Source organism: Lampetra fluviatilis, chromosome 19 (genome assembly GCF_964198595.1).
Source record: "Lampetra fluviatilis chromosome 19, kcLamFluv1.1, whole genome shotgun sequence".
NCBI lineage: Eukaryota > Metazoa > Chordata > Hyperoartia > Petromyzontiformes > Petromyzontidae > Lampetra > Lampetra fluviatilis.
This window is the reverse complement of record NC_136293.1, coordinates 8534642-8557924: the sequence shown is the minus strand read 5'-3', so window position 1 is coordinate 8557924 and position 23283 is coordinate 8534642. Positions and strand designations below refer to the sequence as shown.

General features: G+C 53.6%; 1 protein-coding gene across 3 annotated transcripts in view; it reads left to right on the top strand.

The window, feature by feature from the left end:
* Positions 1-191: 191 nt before the first annotated feature.
* The window catches only part of WDR17 (WD repeat domain 17), a 35906-nt gene continuing 12814 nt past the window's right edge, over positions 192-23283 (top strand). For 2 of the 3 annotated variants that reach the window (XM_078864948.1, XM_078864947.1), the window contains exons 1-17: positions 192-902; positions 6005-6182; positions 7406-7589; positions 9446-9676; positions 10918-11169; positions 11780-11902; positions 12184-12371; positions 12560-12728; positions 13783-13874; positions 15150-15232; positions 17210-17296; positions 18480-18644; positions 18806-19008; positions 19344-19493; positions 20180-20310; positions 21043-21168; positions 22372-22527. In XM_078864948.1, coding sequence (XP_078721074.1) covers positions 6060-6182; positions 7406-7589; positions 9446-9676; positions 10918-11169; positions 11780-11902; positions 12184-12371; positions 12560-12728; positions 13783-13874; positions 15150-15232; positions 17210-17296; positions 18480-18644; positions 18806-19008; positions 19344-19493; positions 20180-20310; positions 21043-21168; positions 22372-22527 — 2463 coding nt within the window. In that variant the 5' untranslated portion in view covers positions 192-902; positions 6005-6059. The remainder of the gene's footprint in view (positions 903-6004; positions 6183-7405; positions 7590-9445; positions 9677-10917; positions 11170-11779; positions 11903-12183; positions 12372-12559; positions 12729-13782; positions 13875-15149; positions 15233-17209; positions 17297-18479; positions 18645-18805; positions 19009-19343; positions 19494-20179; positions 20311-21042; positions 21169-22371; positions 22528-23283) is intronic. The other variant, XM_078864949.1, reaches the window with a different exon arrangement.

Sequence of the window (23283 nt, the reverse complement as noted above, 5' to 3'; positions counted from 1 at the left end):
ATCGTGATTAGTTTAATTAATCCAGCGCTGCTCATCTGCTTTCCCAGCCCCTCCCCTTGCCCCCCCCCGCCCCATAATCCCCTCCCCCAGTTTCCCCTCCTTCCCCCGTGTCGGTGGATTCAGCACCCCCTGTGTGGACAGCGCCCGTGTGAGTGGTGGATATTTCAGGCGGTGGAGTAGGGAGTAGGAGGGAGCAAGGGGGAAGGAGGGAGCAAGGGGGAGGGAGAGAGAGAGAGAGGGAGGGAGGGAGACGTGACTGGAGTTCGCAACGAGACGAGGCGCGCACTGCGCTCAGGTCTGGCACGGCGAGGCCTCCAGAGCGTTCCCAGCTCTCCCGCGCGTCCTGTTTCACCGGTCCCCCCGACTCTCCCTTCTCTCACACTCTTCTCTCTCCCCGACTCTCCCCGCTCACCCTACTTTCCTACTATCCCCGCTCTCGTGCCCCCCTCCCCCCTCTCCCAGTTCTCCCGCTCTCGCTGCCATTCTCTCCACCACTCTCTCCCACTCTCCCATTTCTCCCCATTCTCCCAATTCTCCCCACTCTCCCATTCTCCCACTCTTCTTGCGCTCTCTCTCTCTCTCTGCCATCCCACTCCACCAGCCCTTCAACTTCTCTGCTCTCTAACTCTCCCTGCTCTCCCACTCTACCCAATAATTCCACTATCTCTGCACAGCCAGTTCTCCCTGCACTCCGAGTTCTCCTTGCTCTTTCACTCTTCCTGTCTCCCACTCACCCCCTACTCTCCCATCTCCCCCCCCCCCCCACCACGCTCTCTCAATCTCTCCCCGTATCGCACTCTCTCACCGCACAACGAAGAGTGGGAGCCGAGGTGGAAATCGCCCTCCCATGCGTGGGTCGTGCAGGGGCGAGTGAGCGGCGTGGAGTCACCTACAGCGGAGAGGTGATGGCACCCAGTGTGTGCACGTGTGTGTCACACAGTTAAACTTGTACATACAGTACACACACACACATACACACATACAAAGACTCATATCCCCCATATAGCTTTAGCAGACTGCTAGGGCAAGTGCTGTTATCTCGGCCGTTACGGTGCACCAGTCGTTTTGTGGGACATCACCATGCCCGGTCGCCTTTGCCTTTCACTGTTTATGCTTACACACAGCACCAGCTGCCGTGCTCATTTAAAGTCGAGTGCGCCGGCCCACCGCCCAGAACCTGTTCAAGAGATGCTACTTGCCATCGATGTTAGCTGTGGCCTGGAATGTAAAAGTAGGGTTGACGAATTCGTAGCGCAGAAGTGATCAGCACTGCGCCACAGTTCCACACTCAGAGTACAGTACAGTACACATACAGGCAGTGTATCCAGTATATATATTCACATGTATGGCACAATATACATACATTGGCATCCTTGCCAGTATTGGGGTTGTCCATGAGAAATCGATGTAATTTCTAAATTTTCCATTTGCTCTACTCGATGTCCTTTTTCTCAATTACTTTTTTAAAGAGTTCATTATCTTCATGTCCTTGCTGGGGGATAAGTATAATAGATGTTCTCTCTTGTAATCCTTTCCAATACCAATTTACAAATCATTATCACCTTTGCACAGATATCGCAGTTAGCATGATCATCATCCCGTCTCCGCTCGTTTTTACCTACTTTTGCGTTGCTTTGAAAATACAGCACATGAGTGATGATGATCTCTCACACGCTGTTGTTGTTCCCGTTACACGGTAATATTGTTCAAGAGGGGACAGAGCGAATTATAGGCAATGTCTAATAGATATCTAACAAAACTATAGGTTCAAGGGGTTGTAGTAGACTTTGGACTGCTTCTAAGCACCAGATTAAAATCCCTTCAGAAGCAATGATGATACAAACGGATGTTCTCACTGTGAATTATGAAACCACTGGTGTTGTGTAACGGAACGTGCGCTGAAAGTTGGGGGCAAAGTGGAAAAAAAAGTCTTGCTTGAATGACATTCATATACATCATATAAATCTGAGCTCAGCAAGTCACGCACACAGAAGTTTACTCAACGCAATCATTGCTGGAGAGACAGCTGCGTGGAAATCAAAGCAAAATGTGCCCATACCTCGGGCAATTATTCCTAATGGTGGATCGGGATAAAACAATGATGAGACAAAGAGGTGAACAAAAGCTGGGATGTGTTTTTATATTTAAAAAAAACGAAATTTGACCATTTGTGGCCATGTCGCGTCTGAAACAAGCTTCATAGCTCAGTGGGCCTCACCTGGTAAAATAAAACAAGAATGTTTTTTTTTGTTTTAAAAATTAACCCGTAAAAACAAAGTTTTTCACTATAAATCCTTTATATGAGTGGCGGCTAGAGTCCTCTCGTCCTCTGGCTTGAGATGGCTGCTACCTATGGGTCAGATGATTGTCTGCCAGCATTAAGCAATTGGTAATTAAATATTTTTAAAAAATTCCCTAAACAGTGTAAAATTTTGGAAAAAAATTTTCACGAAAATTAATTGTCACGCACAACGAGTCTGTGTGGAAAATGTCAGCGCGATTGGATCACGGGAAGTGTGTTAAAAAAACGACCGAAAGATTTGCACGGTCATAAGCAAGCAAGCAAGCACGCAAGCAAGCAAGCAAACTTAATATAAAGGATTTAACAAGTAAACCCGTAAAAACAAAGTTTTTCACTATAAATCCTTTATATGCGTGGCGGCTAGAGTCTTCTCGTCCTCTGGCTTGAGATGGCTGCCACCTATGGGTCAGATGATTGTCTGCCAGTATTAAGCAATTGGTAATTAAATATTTAATTTGTTTTCCCTAAACAGTGTAAAATTTTGGGAATTTTTTTCACGAACATTAATTGTCTCGCACAACGAGTCTGTGTGCAAAATGTCAGCTCGATTGGATCACGGGAAGTGGGTTAAAAAACGACCGAAAGATTTGCACGGTCGTAAGCGCACAAGCAAGCAAGCAAGTGAACTTAATATAAAGGATTTAAAAATAGTTTCGTTTAAATAGTTCGTGCCTCGGGCCTCTGCCCAGTCACGTTGAGGTTCAGCTGCCGAGCGCCACCGGCGGTTGTGTAGTCTGAGCACGTTGGAGACGGTCTCTCTCTTGCCGACGCTCGGCTCGAGGTGCCCATGAGGAACGAGATGAGATTGCGGCTTCGAAAGATTGCGAGTAACTGCAACGGAGCGGGGGTCTCCTTCATCCAGCGGCGGATAGATAATGGCTGATTATTATGTCACACGGAAAGCCATATTCGCTGATTATGTAAAGCCCTTGAGGATGCTGTGTGTATTTAATTGCAAATGACATGCAAATCCTAATCCAATGATGATGACATAGACATTCACAGGCGAGGACCTTCTTCTGTTCGATACGGGTTCTAGTTCGATTCAAAACTAGATATCAAAATACACAATGCTAAATTATCATTGGCGTCCTTGTAGAAAATATTAGTAATTAAATAGACAAGCAGACATTGTCACGTGTACAATGTGTCTCCCGCATTGTGTCTGCACATTGTACATGAGTATACACTCGTTGCTCGGATCAGTGTGACAACCACTGGCACCACCGCTTTCTCCTGTGGCTCTACCCTCGCAGCAACGGCGGCACTTTTAGAAGGTCAACAGTTCACTTGTGTCCACTCGGGGGGTGGGGGGTGGGAATATTATATAATTTAATAATAAACTATCTACGGTGTGTGTCGGCTGTGGTCACCCAGAACAGAGCCACGGGCTTTTTTTGGGTTAGATCGCGTAAATATATAAATGTGTCGTTAAACCCGCCACCACCTGACAAAGCCAACTAATAAGGTTTGTCGCGTAAACAGAACGTGCCAATTGGTCACTAGTACAGCACTAGTGTGTGGTGTAGTGTATAGTGTAGTGTATAGTGTAGTGTATAGTAGTGTATAGTGTAGTGTATAGTGTAGTGTGTAGTGTATAGTGTGGTGCATAGTGTAGTGTATAGTGTAGTGTATAGTGTAGTATACTAGTACAGCACTTACCGGTGTGTTGGAGAGCCAAGCCACAACATTTACAATCTGAGTTCGACGTTTCGCCAGTAATTACAACTAGCTTCATCAGGCTTCACGAGACGACAGCCAGGTTTGTGTTACACTGACTCTGCGCCCGCTTCACAAACACCAAGGAGGCGTCATCACGGCGACGCGGTCTGCAAATCGCTAAGCGCAACTCTCTGGCTCAACGACCCCAGTGTAACATGAGCGTTAATTCTAGATTTGAAGCTTTCGTGACTGCAATGATTCATATTCTTTGGTTTTATCGGTAAAGTCACGTAGGTAAAACTTTCATTAATTTTAATGTTTTACCTACGTGACTTTACCGATAAAACCAAAGAACATGAGCGTTGTTGTGCCGCATCGACATGAGCCGTGCACAGAAGACGAAGAAGAACATTGGCAGTCTGCTTTCCCACCTAACACGGATGTACGTTCGGCCCCTCTTCCAATATGAGTTTGCGCATGCGATACGGCCACCATCTAGCCCACGTGATTATACCCCGGTAATGCATTTTCTTGGTTCTTTCGGTAAAGTCACGTAGATAGAAAATAAAAATACGTCGTGGGTTTTTTGCTTTTTTAAAAAATATTTTTTATTTTATTTTTATTTTCTATTTACGTGACTTTACCGAAAGAACCAAGAATATGAATGCCTGCAGTCACTAACGTTTTAAGTCAAAATATACCCGGTAATGTAGTCACTGCACCACTGGTAATGTAGATACTACGCCACTGATAATGTAGTCACTACATCACTGATAATGTAGTCACTACGCCACTGATAATGTAGTCACTACGCCACTGATAATGTAGTTACTACGCCACTGATAATGTAGTTACTACACCACTGATAATGTAGTCACTACATCACTGATAATGTAGTCACTACACCACTGATAATGTAGATACTACGCCACTGATAATGTAGTCACTACATCACTGATAATGTAGTCACTACACCACTGGTAATGTAGATACTACGCCACTGATAATGTAGTCACTACATCACTGATAATGTAGTCACTACATCACTGATAATGTAGTCACTACGCCACTGATAATGTAGTTACTACGCCACTGATAATGTAGTTACTACACCACTGATAATGTAGTCACTACACCACTGATAATGTAGTTACTACACCACTGATAATGTAGTCACTACACCACTGATAATGTAGTTACTACGCCACTGATAATGTAGTCACTACGCCACCATCGCTGTCAACCCATTCGGTTTACCCAGTACTATTCTTGTACAGAGAAATTGAGTTTTTAGGTCCATACGGCGTCCAGCCGTTTCAGTTCGTGCACAAACAGCAATTGTGTTTCTCCCTTGCGATGGGACTTTGTAGGGTGAACGTTCAGATGAATAAAGGGCACGAGGTGACTAATAAGGTCTGAATTGGTCTGTAAGAAGATAGACACGAGATGCAGATTGTGCGTGGTTGGTTTGATCGTGACGCGCGCTTTGAGCTTAACAATTTGTTTCTCATCCCGAGCAAGAGGCTCGGTGACTCGGAGCTCATGTGACCGCAAGTGAATTGGCGAGCACGCCTGTCAAATCGTTGAGCAATCAAAACCAGAGGGCAACATTCTTCGCATTCACCGCTGCACCACACAGACATTGCCTCGTTGATGTGTGTCTTGCATTAGCCGTGATTTAGTTTCACCTGAGCCCCCTCCCACCCACCGCCTATGACCTCAAAATCGAGAGTTCCCCTGTAATTATCAAACAAATAATTTGGCGAGACTGCAGCGGCAGCGGTGCACAGGCACTGGTCATACACACTGCGGGCCTAAAAGGAGACACAATGTATAAAAGGCAACGTTTCGGGCAATGTCGCTTCTTCAGGTATGTCCCGCGAAGCAGGCCCGTCGCCCCAAACGTCACCTATCACATACAACATCGCAGTCCAACCTCTCCAAGGCCACAGTGTTATTGCCAAATGTCTTGCATTGATGCGAATCTCACTTTGTTGACCCTGCCCCCCTGTCCCCCCCCCCACCTGTGCCCACCGGCAGGTGAGAGAGAGAGGTGGGGTGGGTGCGGGGAGTCGGGTGAGCGCTGCTGGTGGAGATGTCTCGCGTCAAGCAGGTGGGGCTGCTGGCTGCCGGGTGCCAGCCGTGGAACAAAGACGTGTGCGCTGCCAGCGGAGGCCGCTTCGCCTACTGCGCCACGCTCGCCATCTACGTGTATGAGGTACAACACGCCCAGACGGGCCGACACGCGCGCGCACCGGCCCGCCGGTCGCGCACCTTCGATCGGTGCGCCGTTTCGGATAGAAGTCCCAGCGTGCGTGTGCGCGCACGTGCGATTGCGGCGCAACGATAATGGACTCGGCTTCGGGTGCTGCGCCGCCGCCGCCGCACGCGCGGTTACTCGCTTCTTTGATCTCGTAGAGAGAGGGAGAGAGAGGGGGGGGCGACTCGAGGCGCGACCAGGGAACCACAGATGAGCGAGAAGGCAGCAGCAGCCACGCGGCAAGCTGGTGTTACCAACAATTGCCCAAGTTCTGCAGTCCTCTCTAAATGAATGTGTCATTGGCCAATTAATGCGTGTTTACATTTGGGAGGAAAGCGGAGTGCCCGGAGAAAACCCGCGCGTGCGAGGGGGAAACACTCTATCCCTTAGAGTCCACACTTTGCTGTACTGCCTTCTGCTGGCGAGCCAGAGTTTATCACCTCGATGCCCACGGGAAGGGAGTTTCACAACATTTGTACGAGCCACCAATCCTGGATTGCAGACCTGCGCGACCACTGCATGGACAGCCTCGCATATCCTCTCTGACCAATTAACGGGCCTCACCCAGGTGTGGTGGTGATAGCACGGCGTAACCGTGTCACTTTCGAGACACGTTCACCTGTCTGACATTTTCATAATGTGTTCTTAAACGCGGTGTTATGTCCCCTGGTTAACCCTGGATAAATGTCAGCACCCGGATGGATTTTCCAACATTCTGGGTCCGTTCACTTAATTTGCAAAAAAAATCCACGGGTCGGTTGGGGTGGCGGATAACAGAAGCCATCGGGGTGTTAGAGTGGTGAAATGTCAACGACCTCGCCTGGTATACAGGAGGTCGTGGGTTCGAACCCAACCCTGACGCCTGCTCTTTATTTGGAATTTCCATCTTCTCCCCGTGGTCGTGTGGATTTGTCTCCGGCTCCTCCGGTTTCTCCCTCCGCGTTCAGAATCGACGTGCGCTTAAGAGTATTTGCCTGCCATAAATTGCCACGTGATGTTAATAAGCTACTTCGTTGAGCTATCATTTGTGGTCAGGTCGCTTTTGAAAGAAATCTGTTCAGCTCAGTGGGCCTTACCTGGTTCCATACAATTTTTGTAAAAAAAATAATTTCTAATAATAGGGTAACGGGTGAAAGGAATTCCACCGCATGACGCCGCCTGCGCTTGCCGTTGCCCGTCAGCTGGACCAGCGCTACAATGAGTTCAAGCTGCGCGCCATCATGTCCGAGCACAAGAAGACGATCACGGCGATCGCGTGGAGCCCGCACAGCGCCGACGTCTTCGCCAGCGCCAGCGCCGACAGCCTCCTCGTGGTGTGGAACGTGGCCGAGCAGCGCGTGGTGGCGCGGCTAGACGCCACTAAAGGTGGGCACACGGTGGGGGGGGGGGCTAGGGGGGCTAGGGGGCTAGGGAGTGGGGGGCTAGGGGGCGGGGAGGGGGCAATGGGGCAGGGGAGACACGGGGAACACGGGGGCACGGAGGGCAAGGGGGGTACAGGGTGCACGGGACATGGGGGTACGGGGGACACACGGGGAAACACGGGGGACACGGGGGACACGGGGGGCAAGGAGGGGGGCAAGGGGGACGTGGGTGCGGATGGGGGAATGGGAGGGGATACGGGGGGCACAGGGGGACACTTTGAGACATCGTTATAGAACACGTGGCATGCACATCGCAATAAAGTGCATCCAACTACGATGTGGTTCTCAATACTGGTGAGGTGCCTCACCCCCAATCCAAAATAATGGTCCCTGTGCCCAAATCCAGTCACAAAAAGCCACCATCACAGAGACAGCTCGCACGCGGTGCTAAGTCCTTCGCTTGTTCACACGATTCGTGTTGTGCCTTGGCAATGTGGCGGCTGACATTCCCCCCTGCGCACACCGCAGCCTACACGCACGGCAATGTGGCGGCTGACATTCCCCCCTGCGCACACCGCAGCCTACACGCACCCTTCCTCCTGGAAGGTACAGCAAGCAGCAAGCCGCTGCTTGTGATGGACACAACAGGGATCGTGCCAGGGTCGAGCGAGAGGTTGCAAACCACAATTTCGCCGATATTTTTTGTTGTCGCGAGCACGGACGTTGTTGCCGTTGTCGTCATCGGGTTTTTTTTTTCATTTTGAACGCGCGTGCGTCATAGGATTTGTGCGTTCCGCGTTAATTGCACAAACGGGGAAACTGCTTATGAATGTCGTGTCATGTTGTGCCGCGCGAGGTCCCCTCGTCACCGCCGCCTCGTGTGCAGGAGGAGTGGTGACGAGGGGAGGGCCCCGTGTGCTCGCCAAGACTGGCGGCCAGATGCTGTTGTTGCCCAGACCCTGGCAGCTTTTCCATGTATATATTTTTTTGGGGGGGGGACACAAATTACAATAAATTTGTACAGATTTTTGTTTTATCGACGCTAAGTCAAATGACAGTGCAATTTTTTTCATTAACAAACATTTGTCTGGGCCATTGGTGCATATTCCACATTCCCATGGCAGGAACGAAGAGTCCATCCGTAGGTGAACCACTGTCGACTTCGCCGCAGAGCGATGCTCATTTTTCATTTTCACACCCCCCGGAGGGATGCCAGCCTGAGTGGACCCACAACGAGGATGTTAACTCGGGACGTTTTGACTGTGGGTCGCTGGCTCGTCCGCTGAGACACGTGGCTGCATCAAAAGTGTAGTCAGGGGTTTGAACCTGGGTCGCGAACTTCAGGGGCAGCCGTTCCCTCCTTCTCCTCCCCGTCCTCCTCCCCCCTCCCTCCCTCCCCCTCAATTCCCCCCTCCACCCCCTCCTCTCCCTCCCTCTCCCTCCATCCCTCCTTCCCCCCCTCCTCTCCCTCCCTCCCCCCTCATCCCCCTCCCTCCTCTCTCCCCCTCCTCCCCCTCTTCCTCCCTCCCTCCTCCCCCTCTTCCTCCCTCCCTCCTCCCCCTACCTCCCCCTCCTTTCCCTCCCCCCTCTTCTCCCTCCCCCCTCCGGCCTTCCCCCTGCTCCCCCTCCCTCCTCCCTCCCCCCTCCTCCCCCTCCTTCCCTCCCTCCCTCCTCCCCCTACCTCCCCCTCCTCTCCCTCCCCCCGCCTCTCCCTCCCCCCTCTGGCCCTCCCCCTCCTCCCCCTCCCTCCTCCCTCCTCCCTCCACCCCCTCCCTCCCTCCCTCCCTTTCTTACTCCCCCCCCCACCCCCCACTGTGAACCAACTCACACGCCTGCCCCCCGCCCCCCGCCCCACGGCAGGCGTGCCGGCGTCGGTGAGCTGGTGCTGGAACGCGGGCGACGCGGTGGCGTTCGTGTCGCACCGCGGGCCGCTCTACGTGTGGACGGCGAGCGGCGCCGACGGCGGCGTCGTCATGCACAAGGAGGCGCACTCGTTCCTCTCCGACATCTGCCTCTTCCGCTGGCACCCGCGCAAGGCCGGCAAGCTCGTGTTCGGCCACACCGACGGCAGCCTCTCCATCTTCCAGCCAGGTACCCGCGGCGCTGCCTGGGTCGAATCGCGCCGCACGGAATTCACACTTCGACGTTGATTCACGTCTCGGCAATTTCGATTTTTAAAAAAATGCTTTTACGTGACACGGTCGTGTTTTTTTTGTTGCACTGGTTTCTGTTTGTTTCTGTTTGTTTCATTGTTCGCTTTGCTTTTGTCGGGTTTTTATTTTCTGGTGACCCAGTTCGCTCTTGCAAATGCGACTCTATCCCGGTCTCTTTGAGTCTTGGTTAAACGGAATAAACGTTCAGCTTGAGAGTGTCAGCGATAGGTCAGGATTGGTGAGGGCCGGTTACCGAGACACGAGAAAGCCATTGGAGTGGTCACCTCGATTCCAGCGACCAGGGGAAAACCGAAGTCCACACGGTGGGGACACTGCCAGGGCAGATCTTGCAGGTCGCGTGTCTACTCCGCAGCAGCTGTGGGAGCTGTGGGAGGGTGAGATGCGTCGTCGATGAGGTGTGGGTGGTTTGCATCGACGGCTTTGGCCACGGTGACGTCTTCATCTTGAGCGATAGTTGATCAGTGACAGGTTAGGGTTCGTCAAATATTTAATGGAGATTTGTGGTTGTGATTTTGTGTTTTTTCTTTAGAACTGCTGTTGATGTTTTAGTGTGTTGTCCTTCCCCTGCACCTCCGATTTTTGCACGGTTGGCTACGTACGGCGCGAAAGAAGTTCAACGTACGTGACGTTGCTGCTTCAGGGCTATTTTGTTCCACCCACTTCCACCCCGTGTTGCCCCTGTGCTCGCATCTTTCCCTGCCGACCGTGATTACGCAATGTGGTCGGAATGACGTGGAAACAGTTTGTTTGGAAAATGTTTCGTGATTGATTTAAGAACATCGCGACATTGCAAAAAGGACGACGGGATCAAGAGTACAGAACTGAGATCGGACACACGAAATTATGGGATTGCCAATTGATTAACTGATTAACTCATGGATTGGCCAATCGAGTAACTAATGTATTGACAAATAGACTAACTCATTGAATAACTACCTAGCGAACAGATTGACCGTATAAGTGATCTATCAATTGACTGATTGTTTAAATCACTGACCTACTAACTGACCTATCGCACAACTGACTGACCAACCCGCCGGCTCTCCGGCTATCCGAGCGGATCGTCTAACGGTGCACGCACGTGCGTATGTGTGCACACACGTGTGTGTGTGCCTGTGCGTGCGCGCGTGCGTGTGCGTGCGCGCGTGCGTGTGCTAGGTTGGAAGAGCCAGAAGCACGTGCTGCGCCCCGAGTCCCTGGAGGGCACGGACGAGGAGGACCCCGTGACGGCGCTCGAGTGGGACCCCCTCTCCACCGACTACCTCCTCGCCGCCAACCTGCACAACGGCATCCGCCTAGTGGACGCCGACTCGCTCGTGTGCATCACGGCCTTCGCCCTGCCCGGCGCCGCCGCCTCCGTGCAGTGCCTCGCCTGGGTGCCCAGCGCGCCCGGCATGTTCGTCACGGGCGGTGAGTGCCGGGACCTCGCCGGGCCTTGCCGGGTGCCCCTCTCCGTCGGCCCCCGCGTGCTCTCAGTGTCTCCTCTGTGCCTCCTGCCAGGCCCCGTGTACTCTCAGTGTGTCCTCTGTGTCCCCTGCCAGGGCCCCGTGTGCTCCCAGTGTGTCCTCTGTGTTTTCCCTCAGGACCCGTGTGCTCTTCAAAGGTGGTTCGCCTTCCCAGCGTGTCCCCTGTGCCTTGATGATTATCGATTGACTGATTACTTGATTATAATAAACCTCTAACCCCAACCCCAGGTCCCTGTAACAATGTGCGGATAGACAAGCGAATGTATCATTATCCCCTCCTGTACCCTTGTCTCCCCATGCCCCTGTGTCTCATTTCCTCTTGTCTCCCCACACCCCCCGTGTCCCTCCATGCCCCCACGTCTTCGCATCTGTATCTCCACATCTTTGTGTCTCCATGTCTCCCCATGTCCCCCCATGTCCCCGTTTTTGCACATCCCCGTGTATCCATGTCTCCCCATGTCCCTGCGTGTCCGCATCCCCTCCTCGTCCCCGTGTCTCCCCCCGCGTCCCCGTGTCTCCCCCCGCGTCCCCGTGTCGTCTCTCCGCGTGTGCAGACTCCCAGGTGGGCGTGCTGCGCGTGTGGAACGTGTCGCGCACGACGCCGCTCGAGCACTTCAAGCTGAAGAAGACGGGATTCCATGCGCTGCACGTGCTCAGCTCGCCCCCGCGCCACAAACGTAACTACGCCGCCGATCGCTGTCTTTGACTTGAACGTGCGAGCTCGATCCATCCGTCTGTCTTTAACAGAGGGGCACGTTACATTTTAGCGTCAATTTGTGTTGCCGTTATGGTAAACCGGCCGATTTCATCAATGGATTTGGAAAAACAAAGACGAGCGCCGCACGGATTGATCGCCTCTGCGCCGCCTGGGGCGCCTCGTGACCTCTTGACCTTAACCCCTGACCGTGCCCCTTCCCCCACGCCTGCCCCGCCCCCACCTCGCACCCGTGTTTGCCAGCGGTGCCGCGGGAGTCTCCGACTAGGGGCCAGCACACGTCGTCGACGAGCGAGGCGGTGCCGCCCCCCACGTGGTCCCAGAGCCGCGCGTTCTCCCTGCCCCCCGGCCACGCCGTTTGCTGCTTCATGGACGGAGGCGTCGGCCTCTACGACATGGGCGCCAAGAAGTGGGACTTCCTGCGCGACCTGGTGCGTGCGAATTCGATTCCCACTCGCCGACGGTAACGGCGTCGAATGTTTGAACCGGTCCCCCCCCCCCCCTGGGCCTCCCCTATAGGTCGACCCGGTGAGGTCTTGTAAACTTATACACGGTGGAGACAAAGGTGGGCCAGGTGTGGCGCCGGCAACACCACCCGCTCGTGTGCCCTGCCACCCAGGGTCACGTGGAGACGATCTTCGACTGCAAGTTCAAGCCGGACGACCCGAGCCTGCTGGCGACGGCGTCGTTCGATGGCACCGTGAAGGTGTGGGACATCAACAGCATGCGCGCCGTGCACACGTCGCCCGGCAACGAGGGGGTCATCTACTCGCTCTCCTGGGCGCCCGGTACGGCCCTCCCCACACTTGCACTCCCCTCTGACTTCTCCTGTCTCTTGCATGACGCTTCCTCCCGCCCCCTGTCACTCCCGCAAACTCTCCCCACTATTCCCTGTGAATTCTCCTGTCTCTCGCTTTATTCTTCCCTCTCTCACTCCCGTGAGTCGTGCTGTCCCTCCTCCTCCTCTCTCTTTCCTGCATTCTCCAGTCTGCCCGCGTGTGTTGATGTGTGCGCGAGGATACGCCTGTCCGTATGTGAGCGCGTGTACGGCGTGCCTGTGTGTGTGTGTGCAAGCTGGCACGGTAGTGTAGCGGTTTGCGCGCTGCGCTATGAACCCAGCGACCCGGGTTCGATTCCCGCTCACGGCCAACACCGGTGACGATTGTCTGAACCGTTCCTGGGCCTCCCCTAGGTCGACTCGGCCTCAAGTCAGTACCTGGTGCAGTGTGTAAACATCGCCACTGGGGAGACAAAGGCGGTCGGGCGTGGTGCTGGCCACCCACCCCTTCGTGTACCGTTCCAGCCATTATAGGTGCTCGCTAACAGCACTTGCCCCTACAGTCTGTTAAGGCTATACGGGGGGTCTTTGTCTCTTTGTCTTTGTGCAAGCTGGCACAGTGGGCTCCACAGGTGGTTCATCTGCCCTTCATCCTTCGTGCGCTGATTGAAAACTCAGTTCTTCAGTACTGCTTTTCGTGTTCAGTTTGTTAACCTTCACCCACAGCTCCAATGAGCGTGATTGGCTATGTACGGTACCAAAGAAGTTCAACATACATACCTAGCCTGGCACATCAGTCAACCCATAACTCCTGGGTCTGCTCCGTGACCTCCTGCCAGCAGCAAGAGCCTTCCACACTGTGACAAACTCAAAGTGCACCTAGCCTGGCACAAGCACCTTGGCGAGGTCATCGCCGCTCATTGGCGAATAGCGGCTGTCATCATTGTTGGTGCGTGTACGTGCGTGCGCATGTGTGTGTGTCCATGTACGTACCTACGTGTCCGTGCGTTACGCGTGTGTGTGTGTGCGTGCGTGTGTGTACGTGCTCACCCACCCGCCCACAGCGGACCTCAACTGCATCGCCGGCGCCACGTCTCGGAATGGCGCCTTCATCTGGGACATCAAGAAGGGCAAGATCATCACGCGCTTCAACGAGGTCTCGTGCTCCGCACTTGCTTATCGCTCACTCTTGCTCTCTCACTCACTCTCTCACTCACTCTCTCGCTCTCTCACTCACTCTCTCACTCACTCTCTCTCTCACTCTCGCTCTCTCACTCACTCTCTCTCTCTCACTCTCGCTCTCTCACTCACTCACTCACTCTCTCGCTCTCTCACTCACTCACTCTCCCGCTCTCTCACTTACTCTCTCGCTCTCTCACTCACTCTCTCACTCACTCTCTCACTCACCCTCTTTCTCACTCACTCACTCACTCTCTCCCACCCTCGCTCTCTCCCGCCCTGCAAACGTCGCCGCAGTTTTGTCGTCGGCAGCTGAGAATGACGACGCAATCCAATGGGGACCGCCTGAGTGAGGCTCTCCTGGGCGTCATTGTCAACATAATGATCATTGTTGTCGTCAGCGTCTGTAAAACGCCACTCCTGCTTTGAAATGGAATTGGCCAAACCGTGAGGATGAATAAGGGTCATCCTCATTATTATAATTCAACACTGTGATGCTTTTCAAAATATAATTATTTAATGGAGGAGGGGCCCGGAGGGGTGGAGTGACGGTGGAGTGGTTAGCGGCGCTGTAATATGAACCCAGCGGCAGAGTGATTTCTACACCGGTTCTGCCGGCCTCTTCACCAACCCCGCACTGACTCGTGAAGTGTCAGTCAAACGACCCCCACCGGTGTGGAGAGGCCTTCATCCAGCAGTGGATCGACAAAGGGGCGGTACCGCCGTGGCTGCCGTGGTGGTGTGCTCGCTGATTCGCGCCGTCGTGTGGACCGTGGCTCGGCATCGCCCGCCCCCTTCCGCTACGGGGGGCGCTCACGCGGACTCGTTGGCAGAGGATTCGCAGTTCGATCCCGGCGCCCGCCCCGGTTAACACCTGCGGCGCGAATCGACCGTTATCGTACTCCGTGCCTTCCGCTTCGCGCACAGTGGTGGCTTCACGGGTCCAAATTCTTCCGAATGACGCCGTGAATTACCGTATTGGGATTACACAGCGGAATCAAATCATCTCCCTCCTCCTCCCCCTACTGCCAGGCTAACGTCGTGCTGGGTCGCATTGTACCTTGCAGGGATAGCTGCCAATGTGGGTCGTTCTATTAAATGTTTGACGCGAGCTGGGTTGTAAGTCGCTTATCCGCGGGGTGTGCAAGCGATCTGACACGCCCTGGCGCTGTATCGGCAACTAAATCGTCGCCGTTGTTATTCTGATAGTTGCCGTCCGCGTGTCCCCCGCCCCCCACCGTTTGCCGCTCAGCACGGCAAAAACGGCATCTTCTGCATCGCGTGGAGCCACAAGGACTCGAAGAGGATTGCCACATGCAGCGCCGATGGATACTGGTGAGCGAAGTGGAACCCACACTCTAGGTCGGATTAATATCAATCATATATATTTTTAATCTATCGTGTCTTTCATGCAAAGCTGCGATGCTGTAGAAGATGACAGCGGGAAAATGAAATAACGAAAAAAAATATCTTGCACCTCGCAAGACACACAACACACCCAAACCGAGGTCAACGTGATTAAGGGGCTGGCTCCTGCCGCTCACCCGACCCCGTTTGTCTTCTCAAAGCAAACGATGCCTCATTACTTTTCAGCGCCTACCCCCCCCCACGCCCAGCTACGACCAGTCCTATCCCAACCGCTCCATATCAATCCCTCTTGTTCCACTGTCATCAAAACTACACCACCGCCACTTACAATAACCCATTCATTCATTTCAAAGCGTTATCATCCTTTGCACAATTTTCAAATTGCTGTCAAAGCGCCTGGGTAAAATCTCGATAGGACAAGATGAATGCAGACTGAAATATTGGACTGGACTTTAAATTGCCAAATATGCGATCCACTCCGTGGGAGCTGCACTTGCTGTCTTGCATTTAATTTTAGGCTGAATGAGCAGCTCTATACTGGATGTGTTATAGTTTATGGAGGGGAGGGTCTTCTTCGTAAATTAATTTCCGCCCCACCCCACCACCTTGACTGTTTCACAGTCACCCACGCGCAACGCCAAATGCTCCGCTGTTATTGTTCACCTTGGTCACTTCAGTTCTAGGTTTTTGAATGTGATGTCACGAATCGCAAAGCCAAATCGAAGTTAAAACGCACAAAACGATTTGAATTTCGGGACTTAACTGGTGGCAATGCACACAGTTGATGCGAGCGATGGCTTTCGTTTATAACATATATCAAAGTGTCACCGGCCATTTGTTGAGTGGTTACATGTGGGAAGAAACCCGGACGACGCGGAGAAAGCCTGCGCATGCTAGGGGTCAACACTCTATCCCATACAGATGGAACAGATCGTGTCCACATGTTTCTTTACCGCATTCTCCTGGCAAGCCAGGCTACTGCACCTCCTAGATCGTGTGATCCACCAACCCTCGCCTCCACGGCGTTGGATTACGGGCGTGCCCCACTACAGGCCGGCTATGTTGTGAATTGTTGCGCCTGGATCATGACAATTCATCCTAGTGTAGTGGCATAGAATAAGTAGTGTAGCAGCATAGCGCCGGCTGCTGGCGGGGAAGGGGATCTGCGGCTTACAGCAGCCCTGACGTCAGCAGGCCACGTGATACACCAGAGGGGATATCTGGGGGAAAGGTCACAGAAGGGGCACGTGGGGGAAGACCGGGAACCCGCTGGTAGGTTCTAGAGAGGGGGCGTGGCCGGGGCGGAGCGAGGCCACGCTGGGAGCATAAAAGGGGGCCCTGAGTGAGAGCTCTCGGGGCTGTCGTATGGAGTGGGATCCCCGTCGTGCTGTTGAAGATCGTCGCCATCGTCGCTGTCGTCTCGACGCCATCATCGCTGTCGTCTTCACTCGACATTGCGCTGCTAGACGGTAGTTGGCTGTCTCGGTTCAGCGCCGTCAGTGTTAGACGGCTAGGGTTGTGTATAGGCTAGCAACTCACGTAGAGTTGTGTATAAGCGAGTGACAGAAGAGTGTGTACCAGCGTAGGCTGTGTGTTGTGCCCAGGGGGCTCGTTAAATAAAAGAAGTGCCTCCAACTATTAACATCTCCGAGTTAGTCACTACATAAGCACAAGGAGTTGGAATCTTTACATGCCAATTTACCATGTCTCCCTTACAATTAACATCTTCCATCATCTGTTGTGGTACACATATGCATTGTATTCTTCAAATGAACAACGAAACATTTTAGATTATTCGATTTTTTTAAAAATGACGCGGTATTTTTGCACGGAACGAGCTGTTGTTAGTGAACGTTTGTTTTCCATATTTGCCAAATCATTTTTGTTGTTGCTGCTGCTGCTGCTGCTGAATCAAATGGCGTTCCCCCCCCCCACCCCGCCCAGCATCATCCGCACGGTGGACGGGAAGGTTCTGCACCGCTACCGCCACCCGGCCGCCGTCTTCGGCTGCGACTGGAGCCAGAACAACAAGTGAGATGGAGGGAAGCCGCATCGCCAAAGGCCCCGGTGATGGGGGGAGGGCGAGGAGACGCGACGAGTGAAATGTGGAAAACATGCGACTTAAACTGTAAAATAAACTATTTTTATTTTACCAGGTAAGGCTCCCACTGAGCTACCTAGCTCTTTTTCAGAAGCGACCAGGCCACAAATGACAGCTCGGCGACGTGGCTCATCACGTGGAAATTTATAGCAGCCAAATGCTCTAAATGCATGTTCATTCTAAACGCGGAGGGAAAAACCGAAGGAGTCGGAGAAAAATCCACGCGACCACGAGGAGTACGTGAAAACTCTACATATACAGGCATGGGGGGTCGGGATCGAACCCACGACCTCCTGCATACCCGGAGAGGGAGTTAACATCTCGACACCGCGGCGTGCCAACTTACAGTATGAAAACTGGAAGGGCCTCGGCCTATGCCACAGAGAGTGGGTGGTTACCGTGTTCTAGATTTGAAGCTTTCGTGACTGCAAGGATTCATACTCTTTGGTTTTTTTAGGTAAAGTTACATAGGTAAAACAATCAATAAAATAAAATAAATGAAAACAACTAAATTAAATCACGACGTTTCGGAGGCAACACACGCTTCCTTCATCAGGTGTAAAAAAGGCACAGCAAAATAACTGTAGAGAACTGTAGAGGACTCGGTTATTTTGCTGTGCCTTTTTTACACCTGATGAAGGAAGCTTGTGTTGCCTCCGAAACGTCGTGATTTAATTTCGTTGTTTTCATTTATTTTATTTTATTGATTGTTTTACCTACGTGACTTTACCCTAAAAAAACCAAAGAGTGTGGTTACCGTATTCTCCGGATTATAAGACGCTCCGTAGAGTAAGATGGCACCCCCAAACTAGTGGCCAGCGTCGATATAGTTACACAAATGTGGTCACTCACACCCACCGATCGGATTATAAGATGATATTTGGCGTGTTGGGCAGAGTTATACAAATCTTAATCATTTGTATCTTAAAGATTTGCATAACTGAAACAGAATAATTAAAGCTTGGAATGTCTTCGGCCTGTGAGAATTAGTTGGGCCTAGGCCCACGTTCACAAGATGACATCTGTGTTGTTTTGGAGGGGGCAGCGGGAGGGGTTGTGGCTGCATATTCCCGGCAGTGGCTCTGAACGCTCGCTCGCTCGGTCGCTCCGCAGGGACATGATCGCGACGGGCTGCGAGGACCGCAGCGTGCGCGTCTACTACCTGGCCACGAGCTCCGAGCAACCGCTCAAGGTGTTCACGGGCCACACGGCCAAGGTGTTCCACGTGCGCTGGTCGCCGCTGCGAGAGGGCATCCTGTGCAGCGGCTCCGACGACGGGTGAGTGAAGCCGTCCCCCCAATGTCCCCCAGTTTGGCCGGGACGGTTCTCATCGTGGCCTCCCGAACTCGTGTGTGTGTTGTGTGTGCGCGTGGACACGCGCGCACGCATGCACGCGCGTTAACACCCGCGAATTGCCCCGCGTGCGTGTGTGTGTGCAGCACGGTACGCATCTGGGACTACACGCAGGATGCGTGCATCAGCGTGCTGGCGGGGCACCAGGCGCCCGTGCGAGGCCTCATGTGGAGCCCCGAGGTGCCGTACCTGCTGGCGTCGGGCAGCTGGGACTACTCGATCCGCGTGTGGGACACGCGCGACAGCACCTGCCTCGACACCGTGGCCGACCACGGCGCCGATGTCTACGGTGAGGGGACCGGCGCTGTCATAAACCGCCGCTACCACCACTGCCGTGATCATCGCCGTCATAACACCGGTGACGATTGCCTGAATTGATGCCGGGCCTCACCAAGGTTGACTCGGCTTCAAAACGAGTACCTGGTGCGGTGTGTAAAATCATCGTCACTGGGGAGACAAAGGCGGTTGGGCGTTGTGGTGGCCAACCACCCCCTCGTGTGCCGTGCCGGCCTTTATAGGTGCTCACTAACAACGCTCGCCCCAACAAACAGCCTGTTCAAGCTATAGGGGGGATCTTTGTCTTTGTGTTTTAGCTCACACGTGTTTGTGTCCATGTGTATGCAGGCCTCACGTGCCACCCGAGCCGGCCGTTCACCATGGCCTCGTGCTCGCGCGACTCCACCGTGCGCCTCTGGTCGCTCGCACCGCTCGTGTCGCCGCTCATGATCAGCATCCTCGCCGAGAGGCCCTGGGACGAGATCATCGGCAACACCGGTGAGTGTGCCCCCCCCCCTCTAGTGATGTGTGTGTGTGTGTCAGCCCCTCTAGCCATCTATGTGTGTGTGCCACCCTCTTCACATTTCTGCCACCCCCTCTAGTCTTGTGTGTGCCTACCCCTCACGTCCGTTGTGTGTTTGTGTCTCGGCCACCATCAGACGTGTTGCTTGTCCCTGTGTTCACGTGCTGTTCCACCCCCTCTCGGCACGTGCGCCACCCTCTCTAGCTATGCATGTGCCACCGTCCCCACAAGCCACGTGTGTGATGCCGCACCCTCTAGTTATTTGCGCGCATGTGCCGCCCTTCCAGCCGCGTGCGTGCCGCCCCATTCCGACATTATAATGCTGCCCCCCTTAACTCGGCCATCCTCGCTATAAGTCAGAGGTCGCAACCGGGCACCCGATACCCGTACCCTACCCGATACCCGGCTACCCGTACCCAGCCAGGTACGGGTACGGGTACCCGTTTGCGACCCTGGTGCGGCCGGGTACGGGTAAGGAATCAAAACCCGTTTGCGACCTCTGCTATAATTGCCGCCTCCTTCAACCCCCGAGTGCCGCCACCCTCCTCCCCCCTACATGAGCGCTGCGCCCAGCTGTGCTAAGTGCTGCACGGGCAGCGCTCGTGCGCCCGCCGCTGACCGCTGCCGATGCCCCGTGCCGCATCGCCGTGCTGCTCCCCAGAGCGGGTCATGTCCCCCGGCGCCCCCCCGCTGCTGTGCGGCAAAGCCTCCAAGGACATCAGGCAGGAGGTGGAGAAGCTGGGGGGTGACGCGCACGCCAAGAAGCTGCGCTGGTTCTCCGAGTTCTTCTCCGTGAGTTGCCCCCATGGCACCGGCGTGTGTGTGTCTGTGTGTGTCCGTCCTATGGGGAGCGGTCGTGTAGTGGTTAGGACGCTCGCGCTACGAACCCGGCGACCCGAGTTTGATTCCCGCTCACGGCCAACACCGGTGATGAATATCTAAATTGGTCCTGGGCCTCCCCTAGGTCGACTCGGCCTCAAATGAGTAACTGGTGCAATGTGTATTGCCACTGGGGAGACAAAGGCGGACAGGTGTAGTTCTGGCCACCCCCACTTCCTCGTGTGCCATGCCGGCCTTCATAGGTGTTCGCTTACAGCACTTTCCCCAACAATCTATAAGGCTATACTCGGAGGATTTTTTGTCTTTGTAAATATCTGTGGGTACCCATGCATACCCACACCTGTTTGTGTGTACCTATCCACGTGTACCAGTGTGTACCTTTGCATACCTACCTATCCACGCATACCAGCTCGTACCTCCCCGTGGGCAGTAGCATGGCCCGCGCCGTCCGCTTAACAGTGGACGTTGAAAGATCCCCAGATGGAAGTTGGTGCTGTCGCGTGCCGGCGTCAGGTCCCACACAACCGCCGATCATCATCGCCCCGCAACGGGCAGACCAGCACTCGTCTGCCTCTTTTTTTCTCTCGCTATCTCTCTCTCTCTCGAGCCTGTCGTCCCGGTTCAACGAAGCGCGCCCGACACCCGGACGGGAACGTTGTTGTTGTTGTGCGCGCTGTGACGCAGCCGCCGGGCGGCAGCAGGAACCTCTGGGACCTGGTGGCCGTGCTCCGTGGCCAGGATGACGGAACGCTGCCCCCCGACTACGCCAAGGGCATCATGCACATGCGGCACCTCGTCAAGTACAAGACGGTACCCTCGTCGCCACTCCCTCCACTTCGTGTCGCTTGCCCCCCGCCCCACCCCGTCCTCCCCGCCCCCCCCGCCCCCTCCTCGTGTGACCGAACCACACCACGGCCACGTTGGGCCGGGATGGTCTCGGGAGTAAACCCACGACGTCATTTACAATTCGAGCACGCGACGTTTTCGCTGGTGATTGCAACCACCAGCTTTGTCCGGCGATTTGCCAGGATTGCGAAGAAGTGTTCACGTTTATATTTACGCGATCTAACCCAAAACACAAAAAGTTTATCACGGATAGCGTTGGTCGCGAAAGCAGACTTCGCGTTAACCTGCGCTCGCGAGTCAGCCAGGTGATTGGTTTTTTTGCGCACTGCGCAAGCCGAGACGGTGCCAACTCAGAATCAAAATCTTTACTCAGACTGGAGGAGGAATCCGATGAGCTACGAAGCTTTTTCATTTCACAGATGTGCGGGAGGGACGGATCAGAAAGTTACAACAACAAACACTACAAAAATCCCACGATAGGTGTGAAAAGTATAGGAAGGGTAAGCGTGTCACGATAAATAAATAAATGCGATATACAAGTTGCGTAAGTGCATACATTGCTGCCGAATTTGTCAACACTAAGTGCAAGCTTGAGCAAGGCAGAAAAACAAGTCCCAGATCACACCAAGACAACACGCAGTCCCTCAATAACATTGCACATTCACATTGAAGCCACGCGCAGGGAACGAGTCATAAATGCGTGTGGGTGAGGGACGGTGCCGAAGTGGTGTGTCCGCACGGTCTCACACCGGCCGACGCCAACGTGCAGAGAAAGTGTCGTCAGCTGCCGCTTGGCCCCAAGCCGGATTCAGATGTCTCCTTGCGAGGCCGGCGTGCCACGCTTTGGTTCCAGCAATTAGGCAGTGGAAAAAAACCACCCGTACCGTGAGGGTACCACGCTGGAGTGACTCAGATGTGTCACCCCCCCCCCCCCAATCACCTAATTACACCGTCCCTCTTTCTGTGCAGACCTCTATTCCCCCCTCCTTCCTCTTCTTCGCCTACTTCCTGTGACGCCCCCGTACTATTCTTCCCCCGCTTCCTGTTTTCACACACTTCCTTAATATGCCGACCCCCTCTTTGTGCCACCCTCCTCCTGTGCTGCCCTCCCTCATGCTCACTCTTCCCGTTGTTCTTCTCCCCTTCCCTTCCGTCCCTCGCGTGCAGTCGGAGGCGCAGGAGCTGACCACGGTGAAGATGTCTAAGTTCGGCGGGGGGATCGGGGCGCCCAGCAAGGACGAGCGACTGCAGGAGGCGGCGCAGATTCACCTGCGCCTGGGCCAGATCCAGCGCTACTGCGAGCTCATGGTGGAGCTGGGAGAGGTGCGGCGCGAGGGATGTGCACTCACGCGCGCACTCTGACCCTCCTGTCAAACGGCTGGATGAAGGGTTCTATAAACTATGAAGCAACTTTTTTTATTTTATCGGATAAGGCCCCACTGAGCTATACAGCTCTGTTTTTTAAATCCTTTATATTAAGTTCACTTGCTTGCTTGCGCGCTTACGACCGTGCAAATCTTTCGGTCGTTTTTTAACCCACTTCCCGTGATCCAATCGAGCTGACATTTTCCACACAGACTCGTTGTGTGTGACAATGTATTTTCGTGAAAAACATTTTCAAAAATTTTACACTTTTTAGGAATTATTTTTTTTATTTAATTACCAATTTCTTAATGGTGGCAGGCAATCATCTGACCCATAGGTGGCAGCCATCTCAAGCCAGAGGACGAGAGGACTCTAGCCGCCACGCATATAAAGGATTTATAGTGAAAAACTTTGTTTTTACGGGTAAATTTTTTTCAGAAGCGACATGGTCACAAATGATAGCTCAACGAAGTGGCTTGTCATCGTGCGGACATTTATAGCAGCCAAACACTCTTAAACCCACGTTGATTCCAAATGTGGAGGGGAAAACCGGAGGACCTGGAGAAAAATCCATGCGGCCACGAGGAGAAAATGCAAACTCCAAACATACATGTGCCAGGGTCGGTATTGGACCCTCGACTTGTTGTATACACGGCAAAGGAGTTAACATCTCACCACCGTGGTGCCCCTTGGGTTGCCTGACCGCACGTCAAC